The sequence below is a fragment of the Elephantulus edwardii genome, unplaced genomic scaffold (genome assembly GCF_000299155.1).
Source record: "Elephantulus edwardii isolate Elephantulus edwardi_28Jun2011 unplaced genomic scaffold, EleEdw1.0 scaffold00216, whole genome shotgun sequence".
Taxonomy (NCBI): Eukaryota; Metazoa; Chordata; class Mammalia; order Macroscelidea; family Macroscelididae; genus Elephantulus; species Elephantulus edwardii.
In genome coordinates, this window is record NW_006399966.1 from 1,240,912 (window position 1) to 1,255,974 (window position 15,063).

General features: G+C 39.2%; 1 protein-coding gene and 1 pseudogene across 2 annotated transcripts in view; both read right to left on the minus strand.

Annotated features, from left to right (window-relative positions):
• TLK2 (tousled-like kinase 2) overlaps positions 1–15,063 on the minus strand; it is a 150,737-nt gene that overhangs the window by 86,803 nt on the left and 48,871 nt on the right. For both annotated transcript variants that reach the window (XM_006897800.1, XM_006897801.1), the window contains one exon: positions 1,524–1,595. In XM_006897800.1, the coding sequence (XP_006897862.1) occupies positions 1,524–1,595 (72 nt within the window). The remainder of the gene's footprint in view (positions 1–1,523; positions 1,596–15,063) is intronic.
• LOC102852170 lies at positions 9,088–10,176 on the minus strand (annotated as a pseudogene).

The following is a 15,063-nucleotide window of genomic DNA, read 5'->3' on the forward strand; positions in this document are numbered from 1 at the left end:
GTGTGTGTGTGAGTGTGTGTGAGAGAGAAAGAGCAGTAGGCTTTCAAATAATAATTGTAAATATTTTTACTTCTAAAGATAAAATATACCTACTGAACTTCTCATTTATCAACTATCTCACTATTCAGTATTTCACATTTAAAAAAATAAAGGAGGACTCGGGGGGGGGGGGTACTGTATAACAACAAAAGAATTTTTCTCCCCTTCAAAGAGAAAAATTAATTGGGGGCAGGGGTGGGCAGGGAGGAAAATTGTGCAACAATGAATGAATGGGGGGGGAAATTAAATGGAAAGAATATGATGTACACGATGCATTAAAAATCATTAATTAAAAAAATATAGGAGGGAGAGAAATCTCTGATCCAACTATCTTGCACACCAAGGCATTTGCCTGGCAGTAATAAATGTCAAGGTACAGGTGAAAACAAAGTTGGCTATGATGGTTAAGGTTACGTGTCAACTTGATTGAGCCAAGAGTCTCAAAGGTATTCTCCGTTTTGCAAGAATATAATTTCTTAGTTACGCAATAATGCAGTTATCCTCCATTTTCGCATAATTCAGATTTTTCACATACTGATCTGGTTTTTAGAACCTAAGCCCACGGTGAAAAGTGAGTGGAGGATAAAGCTTTTAGATCAGAGGCGAAATGGTTAAGACAGACATAAGAAGTCTGATCTTTCAACTAGTGTATCTAGTTAAGAGATTATTTTCTAATTTTAAAAGTATTTGTTTCTAAATATGATAGAAATTTATATAAATCCTAAATGCTTTCATAACCCTAATGCTTACTTTGCTTTTCACTTTCAATCCAGTTTACAAAATTTAGGGTCAGCTTGAGTCAGAATCTAGACAGTGGCAGTGGGTTCTGGTAGACATATACAAGGAGCTCTGATGATACAATGGATAAAATGAACACACCAGCCATTCAGAGAAAGATGCAGCCGTGTGTGTCAATATAAAGATTACAGCCTTGAACACCTATGATGAGCAGTTCTGTCCTGTCCTACACAGTTACTGTGAGTCATCCTGATGGCAAAAAGTGCACACATAAATCTCAATTTGAGAAGAGACAAAAAGAAATAGGTAAGCTTAAACCTAACCCTCAAAGCAAGTCTCTGCAAAAATCAACCAACCTGCTTTGAACTATCTGATATATTATGATGTGGGGTTTTTGTTTTGTTGTGGGGTTTTTGTGTGTGTGTTTTGGTTTTTTTGAAAGGTAAAAAGTAAAGATAGATTTATCAGAAAAGATACACCTCTGTGAGACTCTCTGAGACCACTCTCTAGAAGTGAGGAATGGGGTTCTACACACACACACATAAACACACATACTTGATAAAAAAAAAACCCAAAATCCTTCAGATCCCCGCACAAATATATAAGCAAACAACTCAAAGGAGTGCGCTATTCATTGACACTACCTGTCCCTACCCACCTCCTCCCATAGTTAGGCCCTGCTATCTTTTCACTCATACTGAAAGTGATAGAACAGCAAAAATCATGGAATGAATGTGGCTTCTTACCTCAACTTCTTTATCACTCAAGGACCCCACGCTGCACAAGCTCTGATTGGAAGACTCACTATTTAGTGGCCCCTGGGAAGGGAGGGGGGAGAGAAAAAAAAAAGGAAAAAAAATATTTAAAAGCAACTCTTAATATAAGATGAAAGCCGTATGAGAGTTTAAATTCTAAGTACTTAGTATGTCTAACTCGAGCAGTCTAAAAGTGGAGCTTTAACCTCACTTTAAAGTCTTAATATGACACATATATGGAATCCAGGCCAGATATGAAGAACAGCTGCCTTTCTAACCAGCAGTTCCTCTAATACTGATACTAACCTAACAAGACACTTTAAGGAACGCATTCATTTTCTCTGAAGTCTAGCAAGTGCATAATGTCACATCTATTCTCAAAGGGTCTTTTTTTTCAGTGTTGTCAAAAAGATGCAGGATGCAAAAGCTTCATGGACAGCATTATCAATAAGTGTTTACAATGGACCCAAGAAAAAGAGATTACCTAGAAGTAATTTTACTAAAAGGTTGCCCAAAAAACTTGTCCTGTCACCCTCCTAGGAGAAACTTAAAGGCACATACCTTTACCCAAATCTTGTAATCCTATTTTTGTGTCAGGCACCCTCCTCAGACAAATTCTTGCTTCTAAATACTGTGCTTTTAAGTTTTTTATTATTTTCCAGTTAATTCTATAACTTTTTGTTCCCACTCCAACTTTTTAAGAATAAATTCATCATTGTCCAGCTGAGCAGCCATTCTAACTCCTTGATTACAGCTGTTTTCTTAGTCTAGACTGTCTTCTGTTTATCACTAAATCTCTTTTGTTTGACTTTGTAATGTGCTTTGCAACAAAGTAAAACAAAGAAGAAATCTGCTGATCCTGACAGCTAAATTAGGCCAAAGAGATCAAAAGAGAGAATGCCAACAACTCCAAGCCAATGTGACAGGAATTCATTCAACGGTACTGTGCACCCCCATGAAAAAATTACCTAGAGTCTAAGTGTCCCATTCCATTCCACAAGTACTTCTGTATTAGCAAATTCATTCTGTCTGTCTGAAAAATTAGTAGGAGAAATCAAGTCTCATTCTCTTACATCATACAATTATCAGGAAACTGGATATTAAGGGTACATTTCAGTTCTGAACTTCCTTAAGAAGGGATTCTAAGACCAAAATGAGGCAAATGCTATTCTGATTCATGTCTTCAGGACATGAGTTCTAGATCAAAATCTACCAACATCTACTTGGAAAATTGAGGCTGAGTTCTAGCTCAAAATCTACCAAAATCTACTTATAAAACTGAGGCTCTATGCTGAGCACCCTACAGAAATACTAGAAATCTAACAACCCTTCTAGCTTGAAATGGTGGTTCCATCACAGCAGAGGTAAAGTAAGTAAATCTCAGCTGATGCCAAACCACAAAAAAGCAACAAGCTTCCAGAGCAAAAAAATACCACTCAGAGAGAAGCCTGTCATGCATCAACCTTAGCTCTGGAATTCAGCTCAGCGGTTTTGCCTGAGGAGAGAAGCAGTCCTGAAAACAAGCATAAATTTCTTAGGAAAGGAACTTCATTTGCAACACAGTACACAGGCAATGTAATGAACAGTCCATGGACTGTCATAAGAACAAGCAAATCTGCCTTGGAGAAGTGCAACCATGGTGCTCCTTAGGGGGAAAGTAGGTGAAACTTTATCTCACATACTTGGGCATGTTGTCTACTAGGAAAGGCCTGTTCTTGGAAAAGGACATCATGCCAGAAGAGCCAGAGGGTCAGCTAAAGAGAGGAAGACCTTCAACAAGATGGACTGAGAGAGTGACTACAATAATGGGCTTGAGTGCAACAGAGAGTGTGATGATGACATAAGACAGCACAAGATTCTATCTGTTGATAGGTGATAGGGTCACTGAGTCACAACTGACTTGTTGGCATCTAACAATGACAATACTGTTTAGTTTGTTGTTATTGTTTTTTAAAGTATCTTTTTATTTTATTCTTTTTTTTCTGTGTACTGTCAAATCAGATCTGACTGGTACAGGAGGAGATTGCCCCTCCTTCTCCAGGAGAGCATCTGGTGGACTCGAACCACGTACCTCTGGGATTGCAGTGCAGCTTCTTGCCACTAGGCCACCAGAGCTGCCTAATATTGTTTCGTTTTAAGAACATTCCAGTGGAATTTTTTACTTAAGGTTTAAAGATTATCTTGAGTTAGTTATTTCAGCAGTTCATTTAACCTCTATGGTTTCAGAAGTCTGGTTGTTGCTGTTGTCATGTGCCATCAAGCTCAGTATGACTCAAAGTGACCCTATGCACAACAGCTCTGAATCCTGATTTTTCCTGAGCCATCTCACTGTCTCTGACACACCTACCATCAATACCCCAGTTATTAAGTCATTTCATCCCATCCAGGGTCGTCTTCTCCTATGCTGCCTCTCCACCATACCAAGCATGATATCCTTCTCTAAAAACTGGTCCCTCCTGGCTACATGTCCAAAGTATGTGAGAAGTCTCAAAATCCTTACCTCCAAGGAGTAGCTTGGTTTCACCCTTTCTGGACTATACCTGTCTGTTCTCTTGGCAGTCCATGGTATGTTCAATATTCTTCTCCAGCACCACAACTCAAAGGCATCAATTCCTCTTCTGTCATCCTTGGTCACTGTCCAGCTCTCTGATGCATAGCATCAAAGTAAACACAAAGACCATGGCCTAGATCAGACACACCTTAGTCTCTAGACTGACATCCTTGTTCTTCAGCACTCTGGAGAGGTCCCTGACAGCAGATTTCCCTAATGCAGTTGTCTTTTGATTTCCTGAGTGCTGGTGCCAAGAGTGTTGATTGTAGAACCAAACAAGCTGAAATTATTAACAACCTCAATCTCTTCTCCATCTATAACGATGCTGCTAATTGGCCCAGTGGTGAGAATCTGTTTTCTTAATGTTGTTTCAATCCATATTACATAATACAGTCTTTGATACTCTGCAGCAGATGCTTCTGGCCCTCCTCAGTTTCGGCAAAAAAGGCTGTATTATCTGCATAGGTTATTGTTGAGTCTTCCTCCCATCCTGATGCCATATTCCTCCTCATAAAGTCCAGACTCTCAAATGATCTGTTCTAAATACACACTGAAAAGATATGGACAGGATACATTGCTGCTACTCTCCTTTTCTGATTTTGAACTATACATTGTTTCTTTGCTTTGTTCCGACAACTGCCTCCTGGTCCAAGTATAGGTTTTGCATAAGCAATCAGGTGTTCTGGGATTCTCATTCTTCTCAAGATTAGCCACAATTTGTTGCAATCCACACTGTCAAATGCCTTTGAATAGTCAATGAAACATAGAGGGACTTCTCTGGTACTCTCTGCTTTCAGCCAAGATCCATCTGACATTGGCAATGGTCTAGGGTCCATGAAAATTTGAAAATCTGTTCTACATTTTCTCCCTTCTCATCAGGATGCTTTATGGAATTTCTGATTAAAATGTTCCATAAGGGTAACTGGGCACCATTCAATTCTGGCCTCACAGCTAAAAAGGCAGTTGGCCATGACAGAAATTAGCCACACATTGATTTTCTCCTGACTTGTCTGCTGCTTCCAGGAAAGAAAAAAATTATGGTAAAAGTGATCCAATAGAATGTGAACATTATCAAATAGTATCATTAATATCATACGCAAGTAAAATCTTGCTGAAGATTAATTAAGCAAAAACTGAAACAGTACATTGACAAGGAACCGCTAGAAGCTCAAATTGAATTCAGAAGCCTAATACTGTTTGATGGATCTTGGCTTAAGGCAGAGAATACCAGAAAGATCTTTTATTGACATGCAAAGGCATCTGACTGTGAATCACAATAAATTATAGGCCAACATGGAGAAGAATGGGAATCAAACAACACTTAATTGTGTTCATGTGAAACCTCTACCTAGACCAAGAAGCTTTTTAACGGAACAGAGCAAGGAACAATGCATGGTTTAAAATCTGGGAAGATGTGCATCAGGTTTTGTGTTTTCTCTATATATATTCAATTTGTATGCTGAGCAAATAATTTGAGAAACAAAGCTATATGAAGAAGAGTGTAGGATCAGGATTAGAGGAAGGCTCATCAATAACCTGCATTATGCACATGACAAATCTTGCTGTAGAAGATCAAAGACTATGGTCTTCAATATGGATTGTCTCTCAATATCAAGAAAAGAGAAATTCTCATGTAGTCAGTAGGGAACAATTCCTGGAAAAAGATATGATATCATACTGAGAGAAGGGTGGAGGGTCAGAGAAAGAAAGACCCTCAACAACATGAACTGACACAATGAATGGAACAAAGGGCACAGGCATGTCACAGTTTATAATGACACAAGATTAGGCAAGACTCACAGGGTTGCTGAGTTGTAGTCAACCTGATGGCATCCAATAGCATTTATATGTATTAGTAAAATTATGTTACTATAAATCTGAAGTTAAGGGAGCTCTGGTGGCCTAGCGGCAAGAAGCTGTACTGCAATCCCAGAGGTACATAGTTTGAATACAACAGATGCTCTGCTGGAGAAGGAGGGGCAATCTCCTCTTGTACCAGTCAGATCCGATTTGGCAATACACACACATAAAATAATAAAAATAATAAAAAATTCTGAAGTTAATCCCAGTAAATTAAGATGTGATAAATCCTAGAGTAATTATATATATAAAAAACACAATTTCAAGACGGTTTAAAAATCATTAAAGAGTTAAAATGTCACACTAGAAAATAATCTTTTAATATAAAATAAAGCAATAATGGAGGAAGGAAAAAGAAGACACAAATATATTAAACACCAAAATAAAATGGCAGCCTAAATCCAACTACAGCAATAATAACATTACTATAAATGGATTAAATAATACAATTAAAAGGCAGAGATTGTCAAACTAGATAAAAAAACCGTGATTCAACTACATGAGTCTTCAGATTCAAAATGCAAAAAAAAGATACATACTGGAAACAGCAACAACAGGAAATTGAAGTGCTTATAAAATGATTTAAAAATGGTTCAAGATAACTCTGAACAGCTTTAAAACACAAGAGTTTGAATTAGTTATCAAAATACTACCCAAGAAAATTCCAATTTACAACAGTTTTATCACTGAATTCTAAGCATTTAGAATGTCAACTGCTCACAAACTTGTCAAACAGAGCTCATTTTATGAAGTCAAGGTCACCTTGATACTAAAACCAGACAAATAAAAACTATAGACCAATATTTCTTAAAATTATAGATGTAATATTTCTTAAAATTATAGATGTAAAAATCCTCAACAAAATTATAGCAAAAAAACCCAGCAAAATACCAATCGTATAGGAGTTGACTGTCCTTCTTCCCCCCCACACACACAGAGCAGCTGGTGGATTTGAACCGTTTGCCTCTGAGTTGGCAGCACAGCTCCTTACCACCAGACTACCAGAGTTCTTTACAACAATAAGAGATAGAATTTTTAAAAAAAGAAAAGTAACCTGGGCATCGCAACAGAAAAACACTGATCAAGTCTAACATCTTTTCATTAGAAAAACATCTAGTGAACTAAAAGAGCTTTCCTCAACCTGATAAAGGGCATCTATGAAAAACCCAAAGCTAATAGCATCACACTGTGATGTAGATGTAGGACTCTTATGATCAGGCAAAAGGAAATGTAGCCTCTCTCCTCACTTCCATTCAACAGTCTACTGGACGTTCTAGCCAGGCATCTAGACTGAAACCACTCCTGTCGAACCAGATCTGGATCACAACCCTCAACTGGGTTTCCAAGGCTGGAAATCACAAAGAGAGCAGGCTGTCCACCTTTTTCCTGCACAGTGACAGGTGGACTCAAACTACCAGAGACCTGTAGTCTTTGGGTTAAAAGTTTTTAACATCTTCCAGGCTACACTATGAGAGGTCGCTCCAGACAGAAAAGGCCTAAAAATCTATTCACAGAAGACATGATCTACTATATAGGAAATTCTAAAGAATTCACGCAAGAAAAATTAGAATAAATTAATTCAGCAAGGCTGTAAAATGCAAGATCAATATACAAAGATTAACTCTATTCCTAATCACTTGCAAGCTACAGTCAGGAAAACAAGGCCATTCACTAAGGAGGAAGTCCACTCTTGCTACTTAAAAAAAAGACAACAATCCCTTTCAGAATCCTAATTTATTTCATAGTAATTGATTCTAGAATTTATATAAGGAATTCAACATAGCCAAAGGATTCACATTCCATAACTTCAAAACTTACTATAAAGCATCTATAGTCAAAACAGGACAATATACTGAAACAACGACAGCTGGTGCTGCCAATTCCAAGATAGGTGCTTCACATCCACCAGGTGCCCAACAGGAGAAAGATGGGGAATCTCCTCGCATGTGATTTACAGCCTCTAAAAACCCATTATGAGGGTCAAATGAGTCAGCTCTGACTTGCCAGAATGTAACAACACGTTAACTTTAAAATGTCCAGAGCAAAAAGAGTGAAGAAAATCAAGGACACAATGGAACAACTAGTCCAAAGGTCTAACAAACTATAGCCTCCACTACTCTTAGATCAGAAGAGCCAGACAGTGCCTGGATTATAACAGGAGGGGCTTGACACAGTAACAGAAAAAGGCAGAACAAAACTCAGGATCATAAAAAGGACCACACATCCTAGTTTAACTTAGACTCGTAGAACCTCTGAGACTACCACTCATGTCTATAACTAAACCACACCTGGAGATTCCCTTACAGTCAGACAGACGTGCCTATAAAGGGAGTAATGATACCTGTGAATAAAGTACTCCCTCAGAACAACAAATCCTAGGGACTAGAAGAGCAGTATCTGCCTGAAACAAAGTTCAGAAAGCAGAGGGGGCAGGAGAGTGGAATGATGGAAACAGGAAGGCTAGGGAAGAGAAGAGTGCTATTCCACTGAGAGGATTTCAACTTATTACAAAGAAAAATGTATATAAATGGTTGAGCAGGGACTGATGGGTTTTGTAAACGTGCAAAACAACCATAAAATGTTAAGGAGGAAAAGTCATAAAGCTCCTAGGTTCCAACTATACTCATCTATATCCACAGCACTTAAAAAAAAAGGCACAAAAAACCCACACTCAAATTAATAGCCACTGAATCAGAAAAGATGCACACACTGCTGACCCTTACAGTGATTTTTAGTTCATTTGTTTGTTTTTTTTAAGAGGTAATTTTTTTTTAAATTCAGATTTCACAAACTCATGGTACAAAATGAGTCCCACAGCTTCCTCTAAATTATAAATGTTTTCCACTGCTTTGTGGCTGTCTGTGAAAATTTCACGTTAACTCAAATGCTTCTAGAAAACGAGTCGTTTCCACTCATGCTGTTCTGATGATGACTGCTGCCATCAGCCCCATAACAGCCACTGACCGGATGGCTCTCAAGGCCAGTACTGCGTTGAGAGAGAGAGAGAGAAAGACACACACACACACACACACACACACACACACACACACACACACACACAAGGCCAGTACTGCGTTGAGAGAGAGAGAGACACACACACACACACACACCCCCACCCCCACACCCACCCCCCGGTGCCCTGCATCATCTGTAAGCCCCACTGCTGGCCCCTAGGGTTGAATTTAAGAAGAGCTCTATGTTTCTGTGCTGCATGTTGGCGCTGTCTTTTGACATGGAGGCCACGGCTTCTTCATGAGTGGCAAACTCAACATCTGCTTTTCCCGTCACTCTTCTATGCCGGCCAGTCTCAGTATGCACTCTTGGGGTTGAGAGAGAGAAGTTATAAATGTCATTCTCAGTTGCTTTGTACAGAAGCCTCCTCGTGGGGACATAGTGTCTAGTTGTGCTCTGGACAGCTAACTCGCTGTCTCCACTCACTGACAGACAGTAACTGAGATCTCTTCCAAACCGATGAATGGTGAAACCATAGCTGTCACTGAGGCCACTATACTCCACACAGCTCCCATAACCTGTGCTATATACCCTCATCCTGTCAAAGCCTGTTTCTTTGACAATGCCAGTTATCTCCAGGCAGTGCCAGGCCTGTCAAAGGGACCGGGTCACATTGCACAGACATGAACTTCGAGGGGGATCAGAGTATGATCTCACTTCTTCCTGACTGCTCTTGAACACTTCTATATACCTGTGCCCTATTCCTTGCTTGTGCTTCCCTAGAGCCTTCTCAGCTAATTCCTGTGAAGCACACTGCACAAAAGCTTCCCCTGTAATCTTGCCCTCGGGTTCCACTGGCAAAGTGATCCCATTCGGCATGATTTCTAATCCTGAGAAGAACTGAACAATTTCTTCTTTTGTGTATCCAAATGAGAGTCCTCGAAGGCACAGAAAACCATCACTGGCAGTGTTGGCACCATTTGGACCCCTGAGCTTCAATACCCAATCCATTTCTATGGGACTTGAATACCTCAATATAGAGGTGCCCATGCTTTTTCCGTCTTTCTTCAGGGCCATTTTTACATCATCATCTGATTCGCGTTCAACAAAAGCTTTACCACCCTGCTTGTCTTCTTGTGTATAGATGAAATGAACACCAGCCCTATCATCATGAATTTTATATTCATACAGAAAATTCTGCATATCTTCTATAGAACAAGCATACAGCAAGCCACGTACCTTGACCACCAATCCTACATGTCCCTCAGGACCCAACATCATGAAGACTGGACAGGTCAGGTGTCAAATCAGCTTACTGAGGCTTTTCAGATGATAGTAAAAGTCCACAGTTTTGAGATGTTCTGGCAGTTATTAATTATTCTGTGGCTTCGAGAATCCTCATTCCTGCTCTTCACTCATCCTGCCTGAGCACCTACACCTCCAGCTCCCATAAGACACAACACAACCCTTATAGTGGGTTTTGAAGTGGCAAATCACAGGGGAGGAGACTGTCCGTTTTTCTCCCTTATAACTGATGACAGATTCAAACTGCCAAAGAGGAGACATCTTTGAGTCGGCAGTGCAACTCCCTACAAGACTACACCACCACCAGAGCTTCCTATGGCATAAAATGGAAAATGTTTAATTCACAAAGCTTTATAATTAAAATGCCAGTGTGCCTGTCATTTCCAGGTAAGATAATGGACTAGAAAGAGAGCAGTCCACAAAACAACAATCTGCCTGAGGCCTGTGGTCAGGCATGCGGTACTGGGAGCATGTACATTCAGAGGCTCAACAGTCAGTCTACCTCTGGGTGCCAACAAACGGTGAGGTTAAGTACCTGGCCTATAACTAGCCCCTGGATTAGTGGAGGCACAATGTACAACAGGGGTCCTTGCCTGTCACTGGGCATCACTATAGATACCTTACCCAGCATATGCCACAGACACCCTGGAAGCAGTGCATCTTCCAGGAGTGTATTTCAAGCAGACTGTGACTACCTCTTCACACTAGGTATCTCTGACTGAGTATCTATCCTGAACCATCCCCTAGACTGGCAAAGACATCATACCTCGTTAGGCAAGCTACTCTCAACACCTCTCTCTCAAGTTAGTAGACTCTGTTTCAAGATGAATGCCCTAGTTGAGTAGTCCAGACTTCAACGATCCCTCGAATGAAAGAGGTGCTTCCATGGCCCAGCTCAGATCCTAGGGCCTCAGCCACCTCTCACAGAGAAGCAAAACCTCTGATGTAACCGGCAACCCAACTCCAATCTTCTGCTGAACTAGCAGGCACACTGTACCCAAATATCTTGCCTCCACTCACCACAGGAGTGGCAAGAGCACCAATCAGGTATCCAATGCAACCCTCTACTGTATCTCCTTTTATCTCTCTCATGTTTTAAATTTCTTGTTGCCCTTTGGAATTTTGTTATATATTTTGTTCCTGTTTTCTCTCTTATTCTCTCTAGCTTTTTTCTTTTCCCTATTGCTCACCTCTCTTTTTCTGTTTTTGGTTTTACAATTTTCTTTTATTGTCCAATTTTGGTTTTTAAGCATTTCTGTAGTTTCCCTTTTTCTTTCCCTTACCTGACTACAGCAACATTACCGAGCGACACTAAAACCTCCAACGGCATCACCTATGCGGCAAAAGTAAAGACCAGCTCTGGCTCCATCTGATCAACAACAGACTACAGCTAACACTGGCCCCATCTGCCTTCAGCTGCAGTACAGGAACAGCAGAGAAAGGTGTGTTTATTATACCTCCTTCCCCTATCACATTCACTAGAATACAGGAGGTAAAACACTTCAAATTACCAAATTAGCAACAAATAGGCCAGCATACTCAAACTGCTCAATCAGATATATAAAAAGAAAACAACAAAAAGACATGACCATCACAATGTCTCAGAAGCAGCAGACAACTAACTCTAAGCTAGTTAAAAAACAATAGCAGCAATACATAATCTACTGCCAAACAAGATGGGAAAAGTAACAAAACAAAAACAGAACCAGAAAATCTCCCTGAAGAAGAAATGCTATTAGAACTTCCTGATAAGGAATTCAAAACTAGTCCAGTGCCTTCAATAAACTGAGAAAAAGCTTAAGACGAAGAATTTTTATGAAACAAAAAAAAAAAAAAAGAAAAGAAACAACTCCCAAACAGACAAAACAAAAAATCAGAGGCAATACAAAAACAACAAACTGGAATTTAGAATATTTAAGTAATGTGTTGGAAGAACAAAAGAGCATTAACTAAAGAAATGGCACACAGACTTAGTGAAATGAAGACAAATCTTTCAATACTAACCTGTTAGAGGAACAATCAGAAAAAAAGAAAGATGAAAACAGAAGAATTAAATGGGACGACATCAGAGCATTCATTTCAATGTGATGAGAATTATAGAACAAGAAAAAGACGAAAAAAATAGAGGAAATTAGTGAAGATTTGGTGAAAGAAAACTTTCCAAAACCTAGGAAAAATGAGAATACATTCAAGAAGCTGAGAAAATCCTAAAGCTAAGACTCCAAAAGAAAAACACTAAAGCACATTATAATGACATTTTTTAAAAATTAAAGACAAAGTAAGAATACTGAAAGCAGTTCAGGAAACAAGACATTACCTACAAAGGAGAATCAGTGAGACTAAGCAATAATCTCACAGCAGACTCCATGCAAGGAAAAAAAAAGCAATAGGATGACATATAGAAATCCCTAAAAGAAAAACTGCCAACCAAGAATTTTATAACTGGCAAAACCGTCCCCTAACTATGACTACTAGCTATTCCTCCTTCTCATAGTTGTCATCAAGTAGGAAATAACTCACAGCTGATTCTTCACCGGGTTTCTAAGGCTTTAACTTGTACAGGACAAGATGGCTCATCTTTCTACATTGGGCAATGTTTGTGGATTCAAACCATCAAGAGAAGTACAACCTTTGGGTTGGCAACAAAACTCCCAAAAGAGTATGCCACCAGCACTCTCTTATGAACCATTAGAGATGCAAATCAAAACAATTATGAGGTGTTTCATCTCAGCAACAAGAAGCTCAACGAGAACAAATAACAAATACTGGCAAAAGTGTGGAAAGTCTGGAATTCTCATTCACAGCTCATGAGAATGTAAAATAGTGCAACCACTATGGAAATTAGCCTGGCATATCCTTTAAAAAGTTAAATCTAGAATACCATTTAACTCACAACTAAGCATATATCCCAAAGAAATAAGAACTGCCACATGAGCAGATATGTGTACAGCCATGTTCATGATGGAATTATTTACAATAGCAAAGAAATGAAAACAACCTCAGTGTTCATCAATGGACAAATGAATAAACTATGATATATTCACACCTTGTAATATTACTTGACACTGAAAAATAATTATGAATTCATGAAACACTGCATAACATGGCTACATCTGGAGGTCATCAAGCTAAGTAAAATATGCCAGTCACAAAAGGACAAATATTCTATAAGACCACTATTATAAAAAACTAAGAAAAGGTTTACCTACAGATAGGATCATTCTTGGATGGTTAACAGGGATCGTTCTCAGATGGAAAAGGAGTAAAAATAAATACGTAAGCTGAATTAAGAGAAAGTCAATGTACAATAAGAGGGTTATGCGATATTGTCATTAATTAAACACATGAATCCATTAATGTTCTAAAACAAAAATATGGGTGAATGAATAAAAAGTATTATTTGTACACTTTCAAATTTAAAATAATTTTTTTTCAAGTCTTTTATTTTAAGAGACCACGTTGTGTTTTACAGATGTCCACCCACTCAGGTTTCTGTATCTTCTAAGAATTCATACATTAAAATTATGGCAATCTTTGCTCTCAATCTTAAATTTTGTTTTAGTCATTATATGTTATCACAGAGCTTTCTCATGGAGAAAAAAAGCAGTCTATGCTCTTACACTCCATTTTTAAAACAATTGCTGTTATGTGCCATCTAGTCACAGCAACGCTATGTACAACAGCCCTAATCCTGCTCTATCCCTTGCCAATCTTACTGACTCCGACATGCGTATCCCATTACCCCAGTGATGGAATCAATCCACCTCGAGTCTTCCCCTCCTGTGCTGTCCCTCCACCTTGCCAAGCATGACATCCCTCTCCAAGAACTGATCCTGCCTTGCAACATGTGCAAAGTATGTCAGACAGAGCTTCAGAATCCTTGCCTCCAAGGAGCAGTCTGGCTTCACCCTCTCCAGGATGAACTTGTTTGTTCTCCTAGCAGTCCACGGTATATTCAATACCCTTCTCCAGCACCACACAGCTCAAAGGCATCAACTCTCCTATCATCCCTAGTCATTGTCCAGCTCTCTGATGCATAGCAAGTAATTACAAAGATCATGGCCTGTATCAGGTGCACCTTAGTCTCCAGACCAAGATCATTGCTCCTCAGTACCTTGGAGAGGTCTCTGACAGCAGACTTTCCCAATGCATTCGTCTTTTCATTTCCTGGCTGCTAGCACAAAAAGTGTTAATTGTAGAGCCAAGAAAACGGAAGCTGTCAACAATCTCAATCTCTTCATCATTCATCATGATGCTGCCTATCAGTACAGTGGTTAGAATCTTTGTTTTCTTGATGTTGAGCTTTGATCCATATTGCAGGCTACAGTCCTTCTGCAGCAAGAGCTTCAGGTCCTCCTCAGTTTCAGTAAGCAGGGTTGTGTCATCATCATAATGCAGATTGTTGATGAGTCTACCTCCAATCTTGATGCCACACTTCTCCTCATAGAGCCAAGCCTCCCAGATAATCTGATCTGCATATAGATTGAAAAGATACAGAGATAGGACACATCCTTGATGCATACCCTTCCCTATTTTGAACCATGCAGTGTTTCCTTGCTCTGTTCCTAATGACTGTCTCCTGATCCAAGTATAAGTTTCACATAAGTACAATCACATGTTCTGGGATTCCCATTCTTCTCAGAGTCAACCACAGTTTTTTGTGATCCACTCAGTCAAATGCCTTTGCATAGTCAATGAACTACAGATAGACATTCCTCTACTACTCTCTGCTTTCAGCCATCTGACATTAGCTATAACATCTCTAGTGCCACGGCCTCTTCTAAATCCAGCAATATTTAATTTAAAAATAATAATTTTGAAAATGGAGTACAGTTACACATACAAAAAAAAGTGCCTGATTGG